Source organism: Chroicocephalus ridibundus, chromosome 2 (genome assembly GCF_963924245.1).
Source record: "Chroicocephalus ridibundus chromosome 2, bChrRid1.1, whole genome shotgun sequence".
Taxonomy (NCBI): Eukaryota; Metazoa; Chordata; class Aves; order Charadriiformes; family Laridae; genus Chroicocephalus; species Chroicocephalus ridibundus.
This window is the reverse complement of record NC_086285.1, coordinates 49,450,842-49,468,687: the sequence shown is the minus strand read 5'-3', so window position 1 is coordinate 49,468,687 and position 17,846 is coordinate 49,450,842. Positions and strand designations below refer to the sequence as shown.

The following is a 17,846-nucleotide window of genomic DNA, read 5'->3' as shown; positions in this document are numbered from 1 at the left end:
ATGAAGAATGAAACATTCAATTTCAGAGTAAGAGGGACAAGGGATATTTTTCCCATCTCCCTTTCTACTTCAGAAAAGTCTAGTGTTTCCTCACTTTTTTGCCTTTTTTTGGGGTTTTTTTTATTTGTTAGGGAAAATGCTGGGAAAGGTATTTCAATCTGGATCTTGCACACCTCAGTAGGTAGTATAATCACTGAGTCAATCTCAATTTCTGCTTTTAACTACTAATTTAGCAGCTAGTTATCTATAGAGAAGGGAGAAGAGACAGAGACCCATTCTTTAACAGTTGATGATAAATTTGGGAATGCATGGTTAAGGAGACCAATGTTCAAATCCCTGCGCAGCCCATATTCCGGCAGAGACTTGAAACTAAATTTTCAGTATCCTAGGTGAGTGCCTCAACTTAGTACCCTATTCAATGTATGTCTCTTTTATGATTTTGAGCAGAAACTCCATTCTGAGCCTTCAAACCTTTTCCAGTCAAAAATTTTAATGTGATCCTTTGGATAAGTGTAATGAATCTATGTTCTCTCAATTAGAAATGTCACCAGCAAATTCCCCAAACTCATCTAAACTTCTTTCCTTGTAGTGGCAAAGAGTCTTTTACATCAAAGAAAAATCCATGCAGGGAAAAAAAAAAGATGTCAGTTGGTTGGTATCTGTCATTCTGAAGTTGTTTAAGAACTAGCTTTTAATTAATGCTGAAAATGCAAGTCTGAGAAGTGAATATTTTGGTATGGAAATTTCTTGGTGTAGTGGTTGATTGCAGCTCCCAAGTGACTTTGCAGTTCAAATGCCTCGCCAATACTCGAAACTCTCCAAGGCATCTGCAGATGTATGATACTAAATATGAAGTTACTGCTGTAGTGGTATCAATTACTTGTAGAGCTTCATTGCTTCAAAACATACCAGCATGAATGCTTACAGGGTGCCGGCATCTTCCTTGATATAAGGAAATTTAATTCTCTAGAGTAAGATATGTACATAGCTTCTTTTCCACACTGTCTCTTCAGTCTTGAGCAATTTTTACTTTTAAGGGAGTTTCTGAACATTATTCACAATGAATACCTTTAATACTCAGGAGCTAATTTCTTGGATACTTCTTTCGAGGTAATGGGGAAAATCACATTTTTATAGGAAATTGCTTCAGAGTGTCCTCCCTGTGAAGGAGCCTGACTCTACTTGAGTGAGGAGTCTTTTCAGGCTCCCTCTCTTGACAGTAAAGAAAATTTCCCTTGAGAATGAGTTCTTTCCCTGAGGTTTTCAGGAGCAAAAGGACAAACCTTGAGAGGTTTCATTGATGCCATAAATTTAGGTGCAATTCTGTAGGAAGAAGAAATGGCATTGCCTTTAGAGTTTTGCTGCTGAGTTGCTTTGTGTTTCATCTCTAACAGTGAATGTAAGATGGCATGGCTGGTTATTGTTTTGTGTGTCGTGCTGCAACAAAATCCATCATGTCTTTGTCCAAAAAATTAGGAAAAAAATGGTACATGAATTGCACTGAATTTGGACCCGTAGGTTCCTGTTGTTGGTTTGTTCCACCCCGATTATTCCTTGATTCACTGAAAATTGACTAACAGAAACTTTAATGCCAATAACTGTTTTTTTGGTCAGATAAATACAAAGCAAAAGCAAGGACAAAAAGCAATTCTTACTCAAGATTTAGGACTTTGGTAGTTTACACTATAAAAATTGTATGTTAATTTAAAAAGTATATCAATATCTTGGCATCTTTCTCTTTTCATCATGTATAAAGTAGCATTGGTGGCAAGCTTTCCATGGTTTCCCTCTTGATAACGTTGAAAATTGTCTACCTCTAATTTGGAACAGATTTAATTATTCTTTATGTAGTTTATAAATCTCATGGTTGCTGACACAGGACAGTTCTGTAATCCTTAACTTGCTACTTAAACTTTCCTTCTTGGGTTAGTGTGGTTTATTCAACTTCCACAAGTTTGAAACATGAAGTAGTCCTCTTAAAGGAGGAAAAGTAATTAAGCTATTAATAGGTGGTGTTAAAAATTGTTCTTGTTCACACATCCATTCTTTGAAGTTATATTGTTACAGGATTTGGGAATAAAATGAGAAGAGAAAGGACACCAGCCTTTCAGTTCTTAATGTTTGTTGTACAAAATAAGTACTTGTATGATTTTGGCAGAAGCTGATTTTCTCAAAGTAACAAATTTCGTCTTTTCGTTCTATAGAGACAATGTTCTTTAGGGCTCTGTTTGTTGCAAATGTCACCTTTCCTCCTTATGCCTCGTGAGCCTTGTGGGATTCTGACCATTAACACAGATAAAAGTGCACACTTGTCTCCAAGGTGACGTGGAGAAACGAAAAGGATGTAACAAATGAGTTCCAGAATAAAAAGAAAGATTGATAGATCTCTGAAAATCTGAACGTAGGTATGGCAAGAGGATGCACTTGTAAACTGATATACTTCTCAAAAATGGATTCACTTCTCAAAAAGTATCTTGTGAAGTTTTGCATCGCCTGCTGCAGTGGGTAGGAGAACAAAATCTAAGAATAACGCTGTTGCTTTCTGTTGGTTGGTGCTTGACATCCTAGGTTCTTATTAATAGTATCCTTTCTCCTTTGTCAGTCCTTCAAAATTACTGCTGTTTCCCTGTCCTCGACTGACTTTTCCCAAGTACTTGGTGATTACTAAGAATGCATATTTTCTTTTTTTTCTTTTCTCCCCAACTCTGCAACAGAAATTTCCGTGAAAGCTGCAAGACTTCTGATCTTCATATGTGAACTGAATATATCACTGTTGTGATACATCTGAAAAGCACAATTATTCCAGAAATTGGTTGCCAGATTAGTAGTTCCTCCTTATTGTATGACCCTGCCTAGAGGAAAATATTTGGAAACATTCACTGTGTTAGAACTGTGCTTTTGAAAAAAGCCTGATTTTTTTGAAAAGCAGAGTAGCAAGAGACATGACTGTGTTTACTTCTGACTTAAATCATCAATAAGAATAGTATTACCTTAATGTTAGAGATTCCTATTTATGAGCTTTCAGTTCATCCATAACTGGTCTTATGTATCAAAAGCCACAAAATGTTAAAGACCAGATTAGCCAACTATGTAAGTAGCTGGATTAAATTTGTTTCTCAGTGGGCTTCCTCTTGTGATTGAAGAACAGTGCATACGTTGTTGTGCGTGTCCCTTGCAGGCTGCATGTTAATAATACTGTTTCATACAGAAGGGTTCTACTGCTGTCTCCAGAAAAGTTTCTGATCCTCTATTTCGTATACACAAAGTAATACAGTATATCAAAATAAACTAGGTTGAATGCAATATTAAACTGTGCACTTGTTAGAGGCCCTTCTTAGCATCAATGCTTTGGTTTATTTTATCTCAACTACACCGTGACAAGGAATCAGCATGTGAAAATGGCATCCTCTAGTAAATATAATTTGTATATGGTTCACGTCTGTGACTTTCTTCTTTCAATGGATTTAGTGTATGAAAAATCAAGCCTCCATCTAGTTATGTCCCCTTATTTACCTAACTTGCATTCATAGGTCATATGTAAGCTTTAGAAGGAGAGCCCCTTTATAGTGAAAGTTTAATCACTGTGATTATATTGAATGATATTATATACTGTGGTATATAGTGCTTCTTAGATTTAATTACAGTATATCTGTAAACATAGCATTTAGTGCATTTTCTTCTTATCACAATTGCTATCTCTTTTGTTATCTAAAATGTAATTAAAATACTGTAGTTCGCCTATGCTGCTCTAAGTTCTAATCCGCTTAAAGGAAGAGAAATGGCAGCTTTAGCCATGGTTCTCTTGCCAAGATTCTACTCCTACTTTGCTAATTCACAGCCTCTTACCTAACTGGCTTTAAAAAAATACTTCAACTGATTTCTTTTGTTAACGTACGACCCTTCAAAATTAGAATGAAAAGTTTAATGGCCTAAATACAGTGCAGTACTATTTGAAAAGACTGATTTATCTTCTGTGGTTCCTTTTTTTTTTTTTTTTTTATACTAGTATTTCCTTGTTATGCCCTTGGTATTTCGTAGCTGTCCTTTTTAAGCACTGAAGCAATTAGTTTTGAGAAGGCTGATTCTTCAGGGTCCAGTGCTTTCCTGCCTTTCATTCGCCGAAGCTGTACATTTTAATGAAGTTGTTTCATCTGTGTTGCCAAACAGTAGAATTTTGCTGCTTCAATTCTAATTATCTCTGTTGGCAAATGCTATGTTTTATTAAAGCTGTCAAGTGCGCTGTTCATTAAATGTCCACAGTCTGTGGTGCTGTGCACACAAATTAGATCAGCTTTGCTCCTTGATAGATTATGAAGAAGTTAAATGTTTTTATATAAACCTCTAAAACCGAGTCTAAAAGCAATCAGTGATGACTTATCTAAGTAAAGCATACCTGTAGCTTCTTGAAATCTAGTATCTTGTCAAAAATCATCTACGGTACACGCGTTAAAACTCTAGTAGTACAGCTGAGTATACTGTTTGTAAGATTATTTTATTCATTAAGAGACCATTTTCCTTCCTCAAGATATCTACATTGCATCTTGAATTCTAATTTATATGTGTTTAGGGCAAGATAAGCTTTGTTACATATGCTTTGATATAAGTAAAAGCATCAGTGCTAGTCTTCAGTAGAGGGTTGCATAGAGTAATTGATCTCCATTGAAAGCAAAGATGGCTTCATTTTAATGTTGCTAACCTGGTGAATGCAAGAGATTGCTATCGTAAGCAACTACCAGCTTCTCCTTTAATTGTTTATCTCAAAAGGGAATTTTACTAGAGGATGTTTACTTCAAATATATGGGGCAGTAATAGAAATATTGTACTTGCAAAGAAAATATTTGAGTCAGCTCTCGTTTTGGCACTTGCAGAATTTTTTTGCTTTTATTGATTTTATATTTTCAATGTATGTATCATTACCTTCAGTAACACAAATAGGCATTCTTACTATTTAATGTGTTGTTTTCTAAATGTTCTTTAGGAGAATTAATAAGATATTATGATGATAGACTACCAGACAAACACATTGTTGATCTTTTGAAAAAATGTTTTTTGTACCCTTCACTTATCTGTAGGAAATAACTTCAAATTTATTTTTAGTACCATGGCTATATGGTATCTTTTTTCTGTATTGGTTACCTTATCTTTTGAAGAATGTAGTGTTTATACTTTCCAACATTGCTTTTAAATTTATCAGGCTGTATTTTAAACTTTCAGAGGAACAGATATTTAGTGTAGTCTTTACGGAAATCATAAGTGACATCTCAAAGTGCTATGTAAAGTAAATAGAACTTTGGGGCTCTTGGATATATATTTTTTTAGGTCTTGGTAAGAAAATACAGTACTTCAAAGGCTGTGAACCACTCTTCCTTGTCTTTTCTCCTTATGATCCAGTTTAAAGTGCTCTAGTATGAATGGAAAATTCAAACAGCCTGAAGTTGAATAGGAGGCTGTGTATGTTTATATATTTCTTTATCTTATTATGCCTTATATGTATTATGCCTTATCATGTATATTTCGTGGTATTTACAGGAAATAATAGCATTTTATTTTTAGCTTTTGAGTGCAGAAACAGAAATTAGTGTTCTTAAAGCAACCATGTGAGCTCTCTGCTTGTCAAAACCTTTCCTTTGGTAGTTAAATGTTTAAAGGTAAACATTTGTTCTTCACATAGCGTGACCATTTATACCACATAATAGAGAACTTTCCAAAGTGGCATTGAAGATGCATTTTACAGTATCCTGAATTTTATCAAACTAGTCAAGAAATAAAAATCAGAGTGTCTCACTTGATAATTTCTTGCAACCAGTTATATGATGTTGCTAGGCAGGGTTTCAAATAATGTGGTTTATCCTAAATGCTGTGCTGATGACTTAGTCCTGGCCCAACCCAAAAAGTGGCTTATAAACGAGAGATGTCACTCTGAATGCCATTCATAGGTTGACTTGAAGTGAATTTTTAGAAGAATAGTAAAATATGTTCTTTGCGATTACTGCTGGCTAACAGTCAAGCAGCCTAATTCTGCACCAGCTATGGTATTTTGATAGTAATATTATCTCAAAGAAGGATAGATTGCTCCTGTTGTTTTCAAGCATACATCTGAGACAGAAGGTCATAAATACCTGAGAAAAGAGATGTAGAAAATAAACTGTTCTTGATCACCGGTGCTCATCTCCTAAAAGATCTTTCAGGGAGAGTGATTCTTTGACTGTATTCAAGGGCTGAAGTAATTTTTGTCATCTGAAATACTTAACCCAACTTCAGACCAATAACTCTTGTCTTGTTCAACTTAAAATTTAACTTTTTTCAAAGGCCTACTGTCAGAGAGAAGATGGATCAGAATAGATGGCATATCCTGTGGCAGTGAAGTAGTTGAGTGATATCAGTATATTGAGAGATTTGATGGGAAAGGGAAGTATGGAAGTCACCTAGGTGCATGTGAAAAGTCTACAATACGTGAAATATGACAGTTTTTTCTTAATGTTGTTATTTTCACTTTGGATATATGTTTTTATTTGGCTTTGAGTCCGAAAAATTGCACAAAATATCTCCTGAACCTTGTAGGGAGATCTGAAGTGTATTCAGGCTTGTGTTTATATCTAGACTCAGATTTGGAAAAGCTTCTCCTATTTCGGTTCCTTTGAAGTTACCCGAATTATTAGTCACCAGCGTGAATAAATAAATATTTTGATTTCAGTGCCTTGCCCACCCGTTTCAGGTTGAGTGTACAAGTGTATTAACTACAACAGAGGAAAATATATTTGTTTATAAACGTTGACACCTTTCTCTTATCAGTATAGTCTCACAAAATTGTGAAAAATCACTGAAGCAATCATCAAGCATAAGAAAGACATCATAAGTGATGCAATTTGATACAGAAATAGGTCTTTAATGTGCACGTGAAATTAATTTTATACTTATGAGAGTATACAAACAAAACCAACAAATAGATTTTACGACTTACTGTGAGTTATCAAGCTGAAACTGAAAAGCCTAAAGTCAATACCATCAGTAAAACAAATGCCATAAAAAGAGAAATGTTCCTCGTTCTGAAAATATAGAGATTAGCTTGATAACAGCTCTATGCCATTTCTAAAAGTCCTAATGTTTTAGACCTAACTAGGAACTCTTTAATTTCACGAGCACATGGGAGAAGTTTAGCATTGTCTCCCTGAAACTGATATTTTCTACTAAGATATTTGGCTGGTTTTCCAGTATTTTAAATGTTGAACTTTAAGGGATTGAGAGGGTATTGCTTTTGTATTAGTACATTTTTGAAAGGGAATAGTCTTCTAACCTTGCAAAAAGAAAACTACATTACTTTTATTTGGGTTTTTTGTGTTTGTTTTTACAGGAACACCAAAACAGTATACTTGGGAATACAATGCAAACTGTAATCGCCTTACTGAATAACATGGTTGCTAACAAAAGCACGAACATGATGTTACTCTTTGAAGAAGGTATGTCATTTTTATCTTTAGTTATTCTCCTTGCTATAGATGTTTCCTAGTCTGTTATAATGTCTGGCACTGTGTGAAACTGTAGACCTGTATGTAGTTATGTTCTATAGTGGTTGTTAGGTAATCGCATTGTAACTGACTGGTACTCCTCATCACTTTGTCTACCTCTCTTACTGATTTGATTATAAATTTAACTTTTAGAAAGCTGTTCCTCCAAGAAAATGTGGTTACAAGAGAATTACTGACTGAAAGTTATGTTATGCCTGTGAAGAATGGCTTTGGAAAGCGGTGGGCTAGAGCTCTGACCGTAACAGTGCAGAGTGCAGGCAGAGGGAGCCTCTGCAAGTTCTTCCCTTCCTCTCTGCTGAAACCTGTGTACAATAAGTTGTACTATATTTCTGCACTTTTTCAAAAACTGTTTCAGTCCAGTGATGCAGACTAATGGGGTGGGGCCCTAACTCACTATGGAGCGTTAGTCTACAAACCGTTCCATGTCTTCATTTCGTTATGTTTTATTATCAAAGCTCCTTTTATTTAGAAATTGGTTCTGGTTTAAAAAATGAAGAGAAAATTTCTGCTGTTGGAAATCTATATACACTTGAAAACTTGTTTAGAAATATGCATATTTATAGCATTACTTTTTTTTCTCCTTAATGAGTGAGTGACATCCAGCAGTACAGGCCTTAATGAGTAAATGGCATTCAGCAATACAGGTCTACACTGTTATTTGTACTATTTCTATAGAATAAATCAAAGACCTAAACTACTGACATAGCAGTATATGGCGTACTCCAGAAGGAAAAGGAACAAATTTGCATGGAGACGCAGTGAAGAGATAGCTAAGTCTCTTGTGAAGCCAAGAGTTGAGCGAAAACCTTTTCAAAAAGTGTCTAGGAAAAGATTGGGTGAAATGTGAGGGGGAAACTTCATCAGAGTATAGCTTTTCTATAGTCATCATATCAGAGGAGGAACCAGATGAGACATAGTGTGATTAATGGTATAAACACTGATGGTGACGAGCAAATTTGAAGAATAGTTTTTGCCTTAGATATGTGATTTTTAAAAAAAATAATCAGAACACATGCCAGCCTAAAACTCCATCAAGATTAGTAGTAGTGGTCATGCCTTCATTTTCATAATTACCCTAGCAGTTAAAGCACTCAACCCAGGAAGTGGGAGAGCAGAATTCCTATTCCTTTTTATTCTGAAGGGATTGAATGGACAATGCCATAATTCAGGAGATGAACTGGAACTTGACATTGTAGTTGGTAACATGCTCCTCTTCAAAAAGATCCACTTTGAACTCAGAGGTGTGAGACTAGGGACAGAAGAAAAGAAAGAGGAGGAAAATATGACTGAATTGGAGAGGGATGGTTCATAGGATTCTGATTCTTTGGTTATTTCTCAGCAAACTGCCTATCACACTTGGAACTGCTTGGAGTTTCTTGGGGTTTAGATGTATGTGCTGCTTTTACTATCTTTGGGCACGTCTGCTCTGTGTCAGGCAAAATCCTAAACTAGCGCTGACCTGAGCTGCAACAGGATAACTTATTAAAACTGCACGATGATATGCGAAGAAGTTAGCTCAAGTCCCACAAGCACTGTAACCATGTAATTGGCATGCCTTACTCGAAGTAATAAGCTCTGCCTTTCTGCATGGCAAATTAGGTGCAAAACTATCTAACAACATGGCAACACTGCATTCATTCCCTAAATATCTCCACTTTATCGTCTCACAGAGCAAATTCCCACGTACTTTTTATGCTGCTGGTAGTACATCAGTGCTCTTTCACTTCTCATCTGCTCCAAAAATAAAATGCATCTCCTCCATCCTGCCAGTTTCCAAATTAAGGAAGTGGCATAGAAACATTATTAAAGTCTTTTATCTTTTCCTTGCGCTATGTCACAAATGACTCCAGTAATATTTTCAGACTATTAGTGATTGGATAACACTAACTTGGGCTCACTGGACTTCAGCATCCTGACTGGGAAAAACAGTGCAGCAGCCAAAAATAATTTATCTCAAGTTAAATGTACCCATCTTCTCTCATCCCTTTTCGCCATTGGCTAATCTTCAGAGTACTGAAAACCTGGATTTTGGCCAGTGCTCTATTGATTAAGGGTCTAATTGTCAAGTAAAGAACTTCTGAAATTTAGTTTGCAAGAACGTTATGAAGGTATTGATCTTTTGATTATAGACTGTAAGATTTTCTTCATATAAAAAAGGGAGAAAAGGAGGATCTGGGGAACTACAGGCCTGTCAGGCTGACCTTGGTGCTGGGGAAGGTTACGGAGAAGATCACCTTGAGTGCCATTACCTGGCATGTACAGGACAACCAGGCGATCAGGCCCAATCAGCATGGGTTTATGAAAGGGAGGTCCTGCTTGATTAATCTAGAAGGCTGTGATCTCCTTCTATGACAAGGTGACCTGCTTAGTGGATGAGGGAAAGACTGTGGATGTTGTCTAACTAGACTTTAGTAAAGCCTTTGACACCATTTCCCACAGCATTCGCCTGGAGAAACTGGTTGCTTATGGCTTGGACGGGAATACTCTTTGCTGTGTTAAAAATTGCCTGGATGTCCAGGTCCAAAGAGTTGTGGTTGCATGGAGTTACATCCAGTTGGCAGCTGGTCACAAGTGGTGTTTCCCAGGGCTCAGTGCTGGGGCCTGTTCTGTTTAATATCTTGATCAGTGATCTGATAAAGGTCACTGATTGAGATTGGGATTGAGTGCACCCTCAGTAAGTTTGCAGACGCCACCGAATTGAGTGGGAGCGTTGATCTGCTTGAGGGTAGGATGGCTCTATAGAGGGACCTGGACAGGCTGGATCGATGGGCCAAGGCCAATTGTATGAGGCTCAGCAAGGCCAAGTGCCGGGTCCTGCACTTGGGTCATAACAGCCCCATGCAGCGCTACAGGCTTGGGGAAGAGTCGCTGGAAAGCTGCCTGGTGGAAAAGGACCTGGGGGTGTTGTTTGACTGACGGCTGAATATGAGCCAGCAGTGTGCCCAGGTGGCCAAGAAGGCCAATAGCATCCTGGCCTGTTTCAGTAATAGTGTGGCCAGCAGGACTAGGGAAGTGATTGTCCCTCTGTACTCAGCACTGGTGAGGCCACACCTCAAGTACTGTGTTCGGTTTTGGGCCCCTCACTACAAGAAAGACATTGAGATTCTGGAGCATGTCCAAAGAAGAGCAACAAAGCTGGTTGAAGGGTCTAGAGCACAAGTCTTATGAGAAGTGGCTGACGGAACTGGGGTTGTTTAGCCTGGAGAGGAGAAAAGGAAGCTCAGGGGAGACCTTATCACTCTCTACCTGAGTGGAGGTACTACTACCTGAAAGGAGGTTGTAGGGAGTTGGGAGTCGGTCTCTTCTCCCAGGTAACAGGTGATAAGACAAGAGGAAACAGCCTCAAGTTGTGCCAGGGGAGGTTTAGGATGGATATTAGGAAAAATTTCTTCACCAGAAGGATTGTCAAGCATTGGAACTGGAGATATTTCAAAGACCTGTAGATGTGGTGCTGAGGGGCGTGGTTTAGTGGTGGTTCTGGCAGTGTTAGGTTAATGGTTGGACTAGATGATATTAAAGTTCTTTTCTGATCTAAACAACTCTAAGATTCTATAACAAGTTATTCCATACAAACTAAATGGCTTCTTATCCTTTTCATTACCAACAGTAACTGTATAGTGTTCGCTACAGGAAAATACCTTAAACTTCCTCTGCCACTATCTTTGATATTCAACTTGTCATTTTGGAATGATTTTTGTGTGATGGAGAAGAACATGATCTAGTAAAATGGAAACTAAGCACTCTTCTGCAGAGAAGCATCCTTGAGCCCAAATAGAAAAGTTGAACATATGGCAGCAGTGTGCCCTTGCAACAATAAAGGTAAAAGAGGGCTGTGGTAAGAAATAACTGGAAGGTTGAGGAAAGTGATTATTCTCCTCCATTCGGCACTCGTGAGATTTCATCTAGAATACAGTGTTCAGTTTTGAGCTCCAAACTATAAGAAAGACATTGACAGACAGGAGCAATTCCAGAGGAGGGCAATCAAGGTGTTTAGGAGGGTGAACCACATGCTGTGTGTATTTTCAGCCTTTGCCTGTACTATTGCATGAAGTTATTCCTTCCCAAGGGCAGAACTTTGTATTTGCCTTTGTTAAACTTTAAGAGGTTTCTGGTGGGCCGTTTTTTGAGCTTTTCAGCTTCTTGAGCTCTTTCTGAATGTTACCTCAGGCCTTCACTGCATCAACCGCTTGCCTCATTTCAATGTCATCTGCAAACTTGCTGAAGGTGCATCTTATTCCACTCTATTAACACTCTATGTCCATGCTGTTAATGAAGGCATTCAACATCCATGAGCTATTATGCTGTCTTAAATAAAAAAAGGCTGAAGACAAAGTATTATGGGTCATCAATTTCCTTAATTTCACCATTACAGTGTGATAATTAATTCATGTATATATGGAGCTTTAGAAATTAAAACCCCTAAATACTTGCTAGATATTATAAGAAACTAAGGTAGGGTATCAGTCCTGTCAAGTTTTTTATGTTTCCAAGAGTCCAGACATTTGTAATTAAGATTTCTTTCCAATTATGTGCATGTCTGTCTTCAGCTGCCAAGAAGCAGTATTTTTGCAGACAGATCATTCAGAGACCCTCGTCACTGTTTCCTTTTGTGCCTGTGAGTCTTCAGAACTCTCTCCTGCTCAAAGCAGTTGTATTAGGTGATAGAGATTTTTTTTTTTTTTAATGGGTTGCAGTTTACATGTTGAACTTTCCCCTTTCTCAAGGAAATCTTGCATGATGGCACTTGCTTCATTACTACTTCTGTGATTTCATATTAATAGCAGTGTTACGGTTGTGCATTTCAGCAACTTGTGTTCAGGGTGGATTGCCTAACATTAATTTGTCTCTCCCCTGAACTGTGTGCTTTTGTGTGACAATACATCAGACATGTAATGATATCCACTTATAATGTTTAAAGGTGAAATGGAGAATAACATATGCAACTAAAGTTGCAGAGGGAATTTAAAATGGCCTGTACTTGTGTTATCAGCTGTTAAACACTTGTTCTGTTAACATTAATGACAATTTTCATTTAATAATCAGAAGGGAATAATATGATTCAGTTTAATTACTGGGACTGGAGTGCACTAAGGAGACTGGGGTTAATATAGGGTCTCTTATGAATATTTAAGGTGAGATGCTAAAAAGCCAAGACAATAGTGGTCACTTTTAGCATGGTCTTCTAAGATTCTGAGATTTACTCGCTTTCCTTCTGTCTTGGCTTCTGTCTGTCACTCTCTTTCTTTCCTCCTTTTCCCCATCTTTTGAAATCATTGGGCAATTTTAAGTTAACTTGAGAGAGTATAGAGGTCCAAATATATAAAGTATGTATTCATTCAATAATAGTCAATATCTGAGGAACAGAGAGAGACCCAATTAGTGCCATAGCTTAGGGAAAGGTAGCAGCATGGGATTATCAATTAAATGTTCCTGGCTAATGTACAGCAAACAGAGTAGTGCAATACATGACATGCACAAAACATATATATGTACTTAGAAGTTTACAGAAGGAAAGGAATTTTAATACCTAAAATTTCCTAAATCCAAAATTTTAAAAAACATTGTTTACAACCTATTATGTTGGACCATCCCTATGGAAATTAGGTTGTAAAACCCAAAAGATGTCATTTCACCCTCAGGTAGGAACTAAAGAATGTAAATGTGAGAGGAGCATCATTCTTGAACAGTTTTCCTTCTTTTATGATAGAAGTTATGATGCGATCAAAGTGGAGCTATCTGGTCTGAGTTTATGTCCTGGATTATAATAGTTCTTACTGATGGAGGTGAAACTTTCTCATCTGTGAATTCTATTTCCATTAGCATTTATTAAATTACAAAGCATATAATTTATTCTCTTATGTAATATCCAGAGGTCTACCAGTAGGCCTGTAAAGATATATTAATTTGTATATCTCCCTGGTCTTTTCTGTATTCCCTTCCCGTTCGCTTTTTGGGACTCAACCCAGGAGACAGTGATGTTGGTCAATGACTGAGGAGGGTACCTGTGTAATGATCCCACGGGATCAGTCAGTGCACAGGAACAACTCCTGCTATAGCACTTGCTTATAGTTGGGTGATGTAGGATGAAACAGTGCCAAGGTTTTGGAAGCAGGGAAAGGGAGTCACCACTGACAAGGATAGTGACTTATTACCATGGAGGTAGGCAGGGTTATAGGATGTAAATCTGTAGGAAATGGGGTATTGTTAGTTCTACTGGTCGTGAAACAACCAGCTATATATTACTTTCATATTGAAAGAGTTAACATTTGTTGACTATAAAATGAACTCCACGTTCTAGATGCTAGTATCATCAGCTCTTAAGCAAGTGTTTTACGAGTACAGTAGATGATCGTCTCTATAGTCATTAGGGCAATCTACTAAAAAGACACATTGTCTGTATTAGACGTGACAAGCATTGACATAATGACAAATTTAGGCATAAGATGAACCCCAAAGTGAGATTTGGTGAGTGGTGTTAGTGTGCAAGAATGCTTAATTACATGGAAAGTGTTGACTAGTAAATGGCCAAGTGTATCACAGTACTTAATGTAGTAAAAAGGTACTCTAGTACAACTCATAGATATAGAAAAATCTTTATTTTGCCTTCAATTCAGTCTTTTTGTCACCTTTGTTTCTTTTCTTGTGTTTCTGGGTTTGTTTGTTTGGCAGGTAGTTTGCACAAATTAAAAATAGAAAATGTTAAATCATATTAATTGTCTGTAGTTAGTAGTGCTTTCAACCTTTGAGTCCTGTTTGTCCCTGGGTCTATTCAAAGGTAAGGAAATTCTTCATTCAAACAGTTGCATCATGTGCGTTCCACTTATAAGAAAAGTCTGGACATAGTATATTAGAGTGTAGAGAAATGTGTTTCAAATGCTTTTAGCTGTTTCATCAGGATCCTCATTCTGATAAACTGAATAAAGCAGGTTGTTAGAAAATAAATCTCATAGGCTGCAATGGATAACTTCTGATAGTCTGTCTGCAGTTTTTATTCCTGTTAATACCTAAAATTTATTACATTTATATAAGCAACTATTTTCAGAATGTATAAAAAGTAATTCCAAGTAATTCTGTCTTTAGGAAAGGTTTCCACCGTAATTCAAAGCTGATCTAGTGAATTGTTTGCAGCCCAGTATTACCTACTTTGTTTATATTTGTAGCTTTTTTGAAATCTCATTATACTCCATAAACGGTTTATAAATTTTTTTTTATTATGATCTTAGAAGGAGATAAGATATATATATATATATAATGTTCAATCCAGTCATGTTGAATTGAATGACCTTTTCCAGACTCTACTGCTGTGATCCTGTGTTTGACTACTGTCCTGAAGTAGCCACCACTAGCAGTGTAAGCAGAGATGTTTGGCTGGATGTTTAAAAACAGCTTCCATTACATGATACAGCAAATCCTAAGCTTTATTCCTTATGGGTTAATGCTGTTGAATCTCTGGAACTAAAGTGAAAGTGAAATGATGGGGTTTAACACTTAGAACAATAAAACTAGTCTTCAAGTTCTTCCTTAAAAAGGAAACACCTATTAGTAGTACGTGGTACTTCAAACAGTTTGTGTAAAAGCTAAATTTCCTAAGGAAGGACCTTTAGTGGAACTGTAGAATGTCAGCTCCAGCAGTTGTTATATCCAATATCATATTAAGAAAGCATGGTAGGTTCTTAAAGCAGGGACAATTATAAAAAAAGAAAGAGATCTGGAATAAACTTTGTAGTCAGATCATCATAACACATTTGCACTTCGTGAAAGAAAGATCAGCCTTCATGGCTGAGGTATCCTTATTCATCTTGTGGTCCACTGCTTTGACTTTTAGTCAAGTGTCAAGAGATTAATTAGATTTCAAATGTCTTTGTATGTCATATTGTTAAAGTCTGTTAAATATTGCGTATCCAAAAAGTGGCACTCAGGAGACCAACATCCAACTTTAACCTTTTTCTTAAAAAAAAAAAAAAAAAGACTTATCAGTCTTTTACATACGCAGGTCTTTGTCATTCACCTATCATTATATTAATGAATTATGAGCTCTCTAGGTAGACCCCATAGGTTTCTAACTTACCTAAATCTTTGGAGAATATTCTTCTACCTTTCACTTCCTCACAGATAATTGCATTTCAGCTTCAGTCTCCAAAAGACATTTGATTATGCTGCCCATAGCACACTTTTTAAGAACAGCTTTTAGCTTCCTAGCCAGCTCGCTCTCACCTGCTAAATTGTCAGTGTTCATGAAATTAGACAGTAGATCACACTAAGTTGGCGACTCAGATCTTCCTCCCTGCCGCACCTGCCTGTGCAGTAGTCTGAACTACTGTACAGCGCTGAGGCGGCGTTGGTGTGACATTGCATGGGTCTTTGATTTTAGGAATACAAGTGAGTAGTTGGAGTAGCTAGCTTCAAAGTTTCAGGACTTTCTTTTAGGATGGAAGAAGCTAAGACAGCTATCAAGAAGAGGACCATGGATTAGTCATGCAGAAGTCTACTTGCAAGGGAAAGGCAGTAGTTATCCTATAAAATACATTACTTAAACTAATATGCCCTCAAAAAACCCCAACAAAACAAACAAAAAGGTCAGACTTAGCCTGTGAAGAAATCAGACACACATTCAGGCTGGTTCTGAAGCCATTTGCTCATTCCTTAGTAGCTCCTATTTATTCCTGGGAGGCAGGAGTTTTCTGCGAGGCTTTTACAGGATACAATATAGGAATATTTGTTCAGTGACTGAAGGTAGAAAATGTGTTTTTTCATGGCTGTACCTTATACCTGCTTATTGTATGTCACTCTAAGCAAATATAAAGCTTAGTTCACGTGCAACATAGTGTGATTCTGGATGGAAAGATTAGCAGGGAGAATAAGTTAGGGAAATCAATATAAGTAGGAACCTAAAAACAACTTTTCTGTATTTAATAAATGTTAAGAAACAAAATGTTCTCTGTTAAATAAATGTAAAGTAAGAAATTATTTTAAAATACAGAAAATTAGTGCAGACAGACTTGTATCACCCTGTCTGAGGAGCTGCAGATGCTGCTTCTGTATCATTTGGATGTGACAGGGAAAGTCTCTCGGTTAGGAGGTGTACATCTTACAGCCTCTGCCATGCAGGATGTAAGCCTTTCACAGCTCCCTGCCGGTACTGTAGCAGTTAGTTCAGCTCCTGAGCTCAGAGAAGTCTCTATGAACATCTAAAGATAGTAGTTGTGTGTCACTATGTTCATTTGAGTTACAGCTTATATGAGAAGTCAGTGGTGGTTGAGCCTGAAGAAGTCTCTTCTATGATGTTATGAAGTTCAGAATGTTTTTTAACAGTATTAAGACATGTTTTTCTGACCCGAAATGCCAGTCACTCAGGTGGAAGTGTATAACATCACATGGGTAAACTTAGAAGTCTGGTATCATAAAAGATAAGTGGTAATCATGTCAAAATAGCATTGTAGCAGTGAAGTCTTTGAGGAAAAAATAACCTGTGTCGTCCTGTGATATTCAACAATACAGCCATCTGAAAAGGATGAAAATAGAAACGGTAATTGCTGTGAGAAACAGTTATGCCATTCAAGTAGAACCAAGCCTGTTGTTGTTGAGAGCTGTACCCATAAGGCGCAAAATGTCACAGCATGCTTGCTAAGACTTCAAAGGATAAAATAAGTTAATAAAGGCTCAACAGGTTGTTACATCTTGTCTCGCTAGTGCTGTACTGCAAAAGAGGACTGGCCTTTTCTGTGGCTGGAGTAGGCTTCCTGATGCTATCCCTGTGGCCAGTCAAGCAGAGCATCTTGCAGCATAGCTGCCTGATTAAACTGCCTAAGATATCTCATTTTAACACCTATTTGATGGAAGAGAAAGGAGTAATAACAAGAAATGTTAAAAATCTTTTCATTCCATGATATTTTAGTGTGAGAGGTCCTATGCAGAAATCTGATTATATAACTGGTTGGCTTAGTTTAATGGTGCGACGTTAGTTCAATATAGCAATTTCAAAACTTAGACTGTCTTTGTTTATAATATGCCAACCATAAAAGACATTTTTTATGCCTATCCAATCTCTAGACAAAACTAAGATGGTTTTGGCTGAGCAATTACACCAACTGATGTTTGGAAGCAGAAAACTCATTTGAAAAATAAAATTTTTATGTTAAAATGGAAGACATTGATTTTGTATCTAAGGATGTGGGTATCTGAAGGTTTCCTGATGACAAACTCAGGACTGGGAAAAAAGGAAGAAATATGCAAAGCCTCGTGCTCCTTTTCACCTGCTTATCCATAAAAATCACAGAATCACAGAATGGTTTGGGTTGAAAGGGACCTTAAAGATCATCT

General features: G+C 37.1%; 1 protein-coding gene across 7 annotated transcripts in view; it reads left to right on the top strand.

Moving 5' to 3' along the window:
• The window catches only part of ULK4 (unc-51 like kinase 4), a 246,624-nt gene that overhangs the window by 142,008 nt on the left and 86,770 nt on the right, over positions 1 to 17,846 (top strand). For all 7 annotated transcript variants that reach the window (XR_010069883.1, XM_063325376.1, XM_063325375.1 and 4 more), the window contains one exon: positions 7,352 to 7,457. Coding sequence is in view for 6 of the 7 variants with exons in the window: in XM_063325376.1 (XP_063181446.1) it covers positions 7,352 to 7,457 (106 nt within the window). In the remaining variant the exon portion in view is untranslated. The remainder of the gene's footprint in view (positions 1 to 7,351; positions 7,458 to 17,846) is intronic.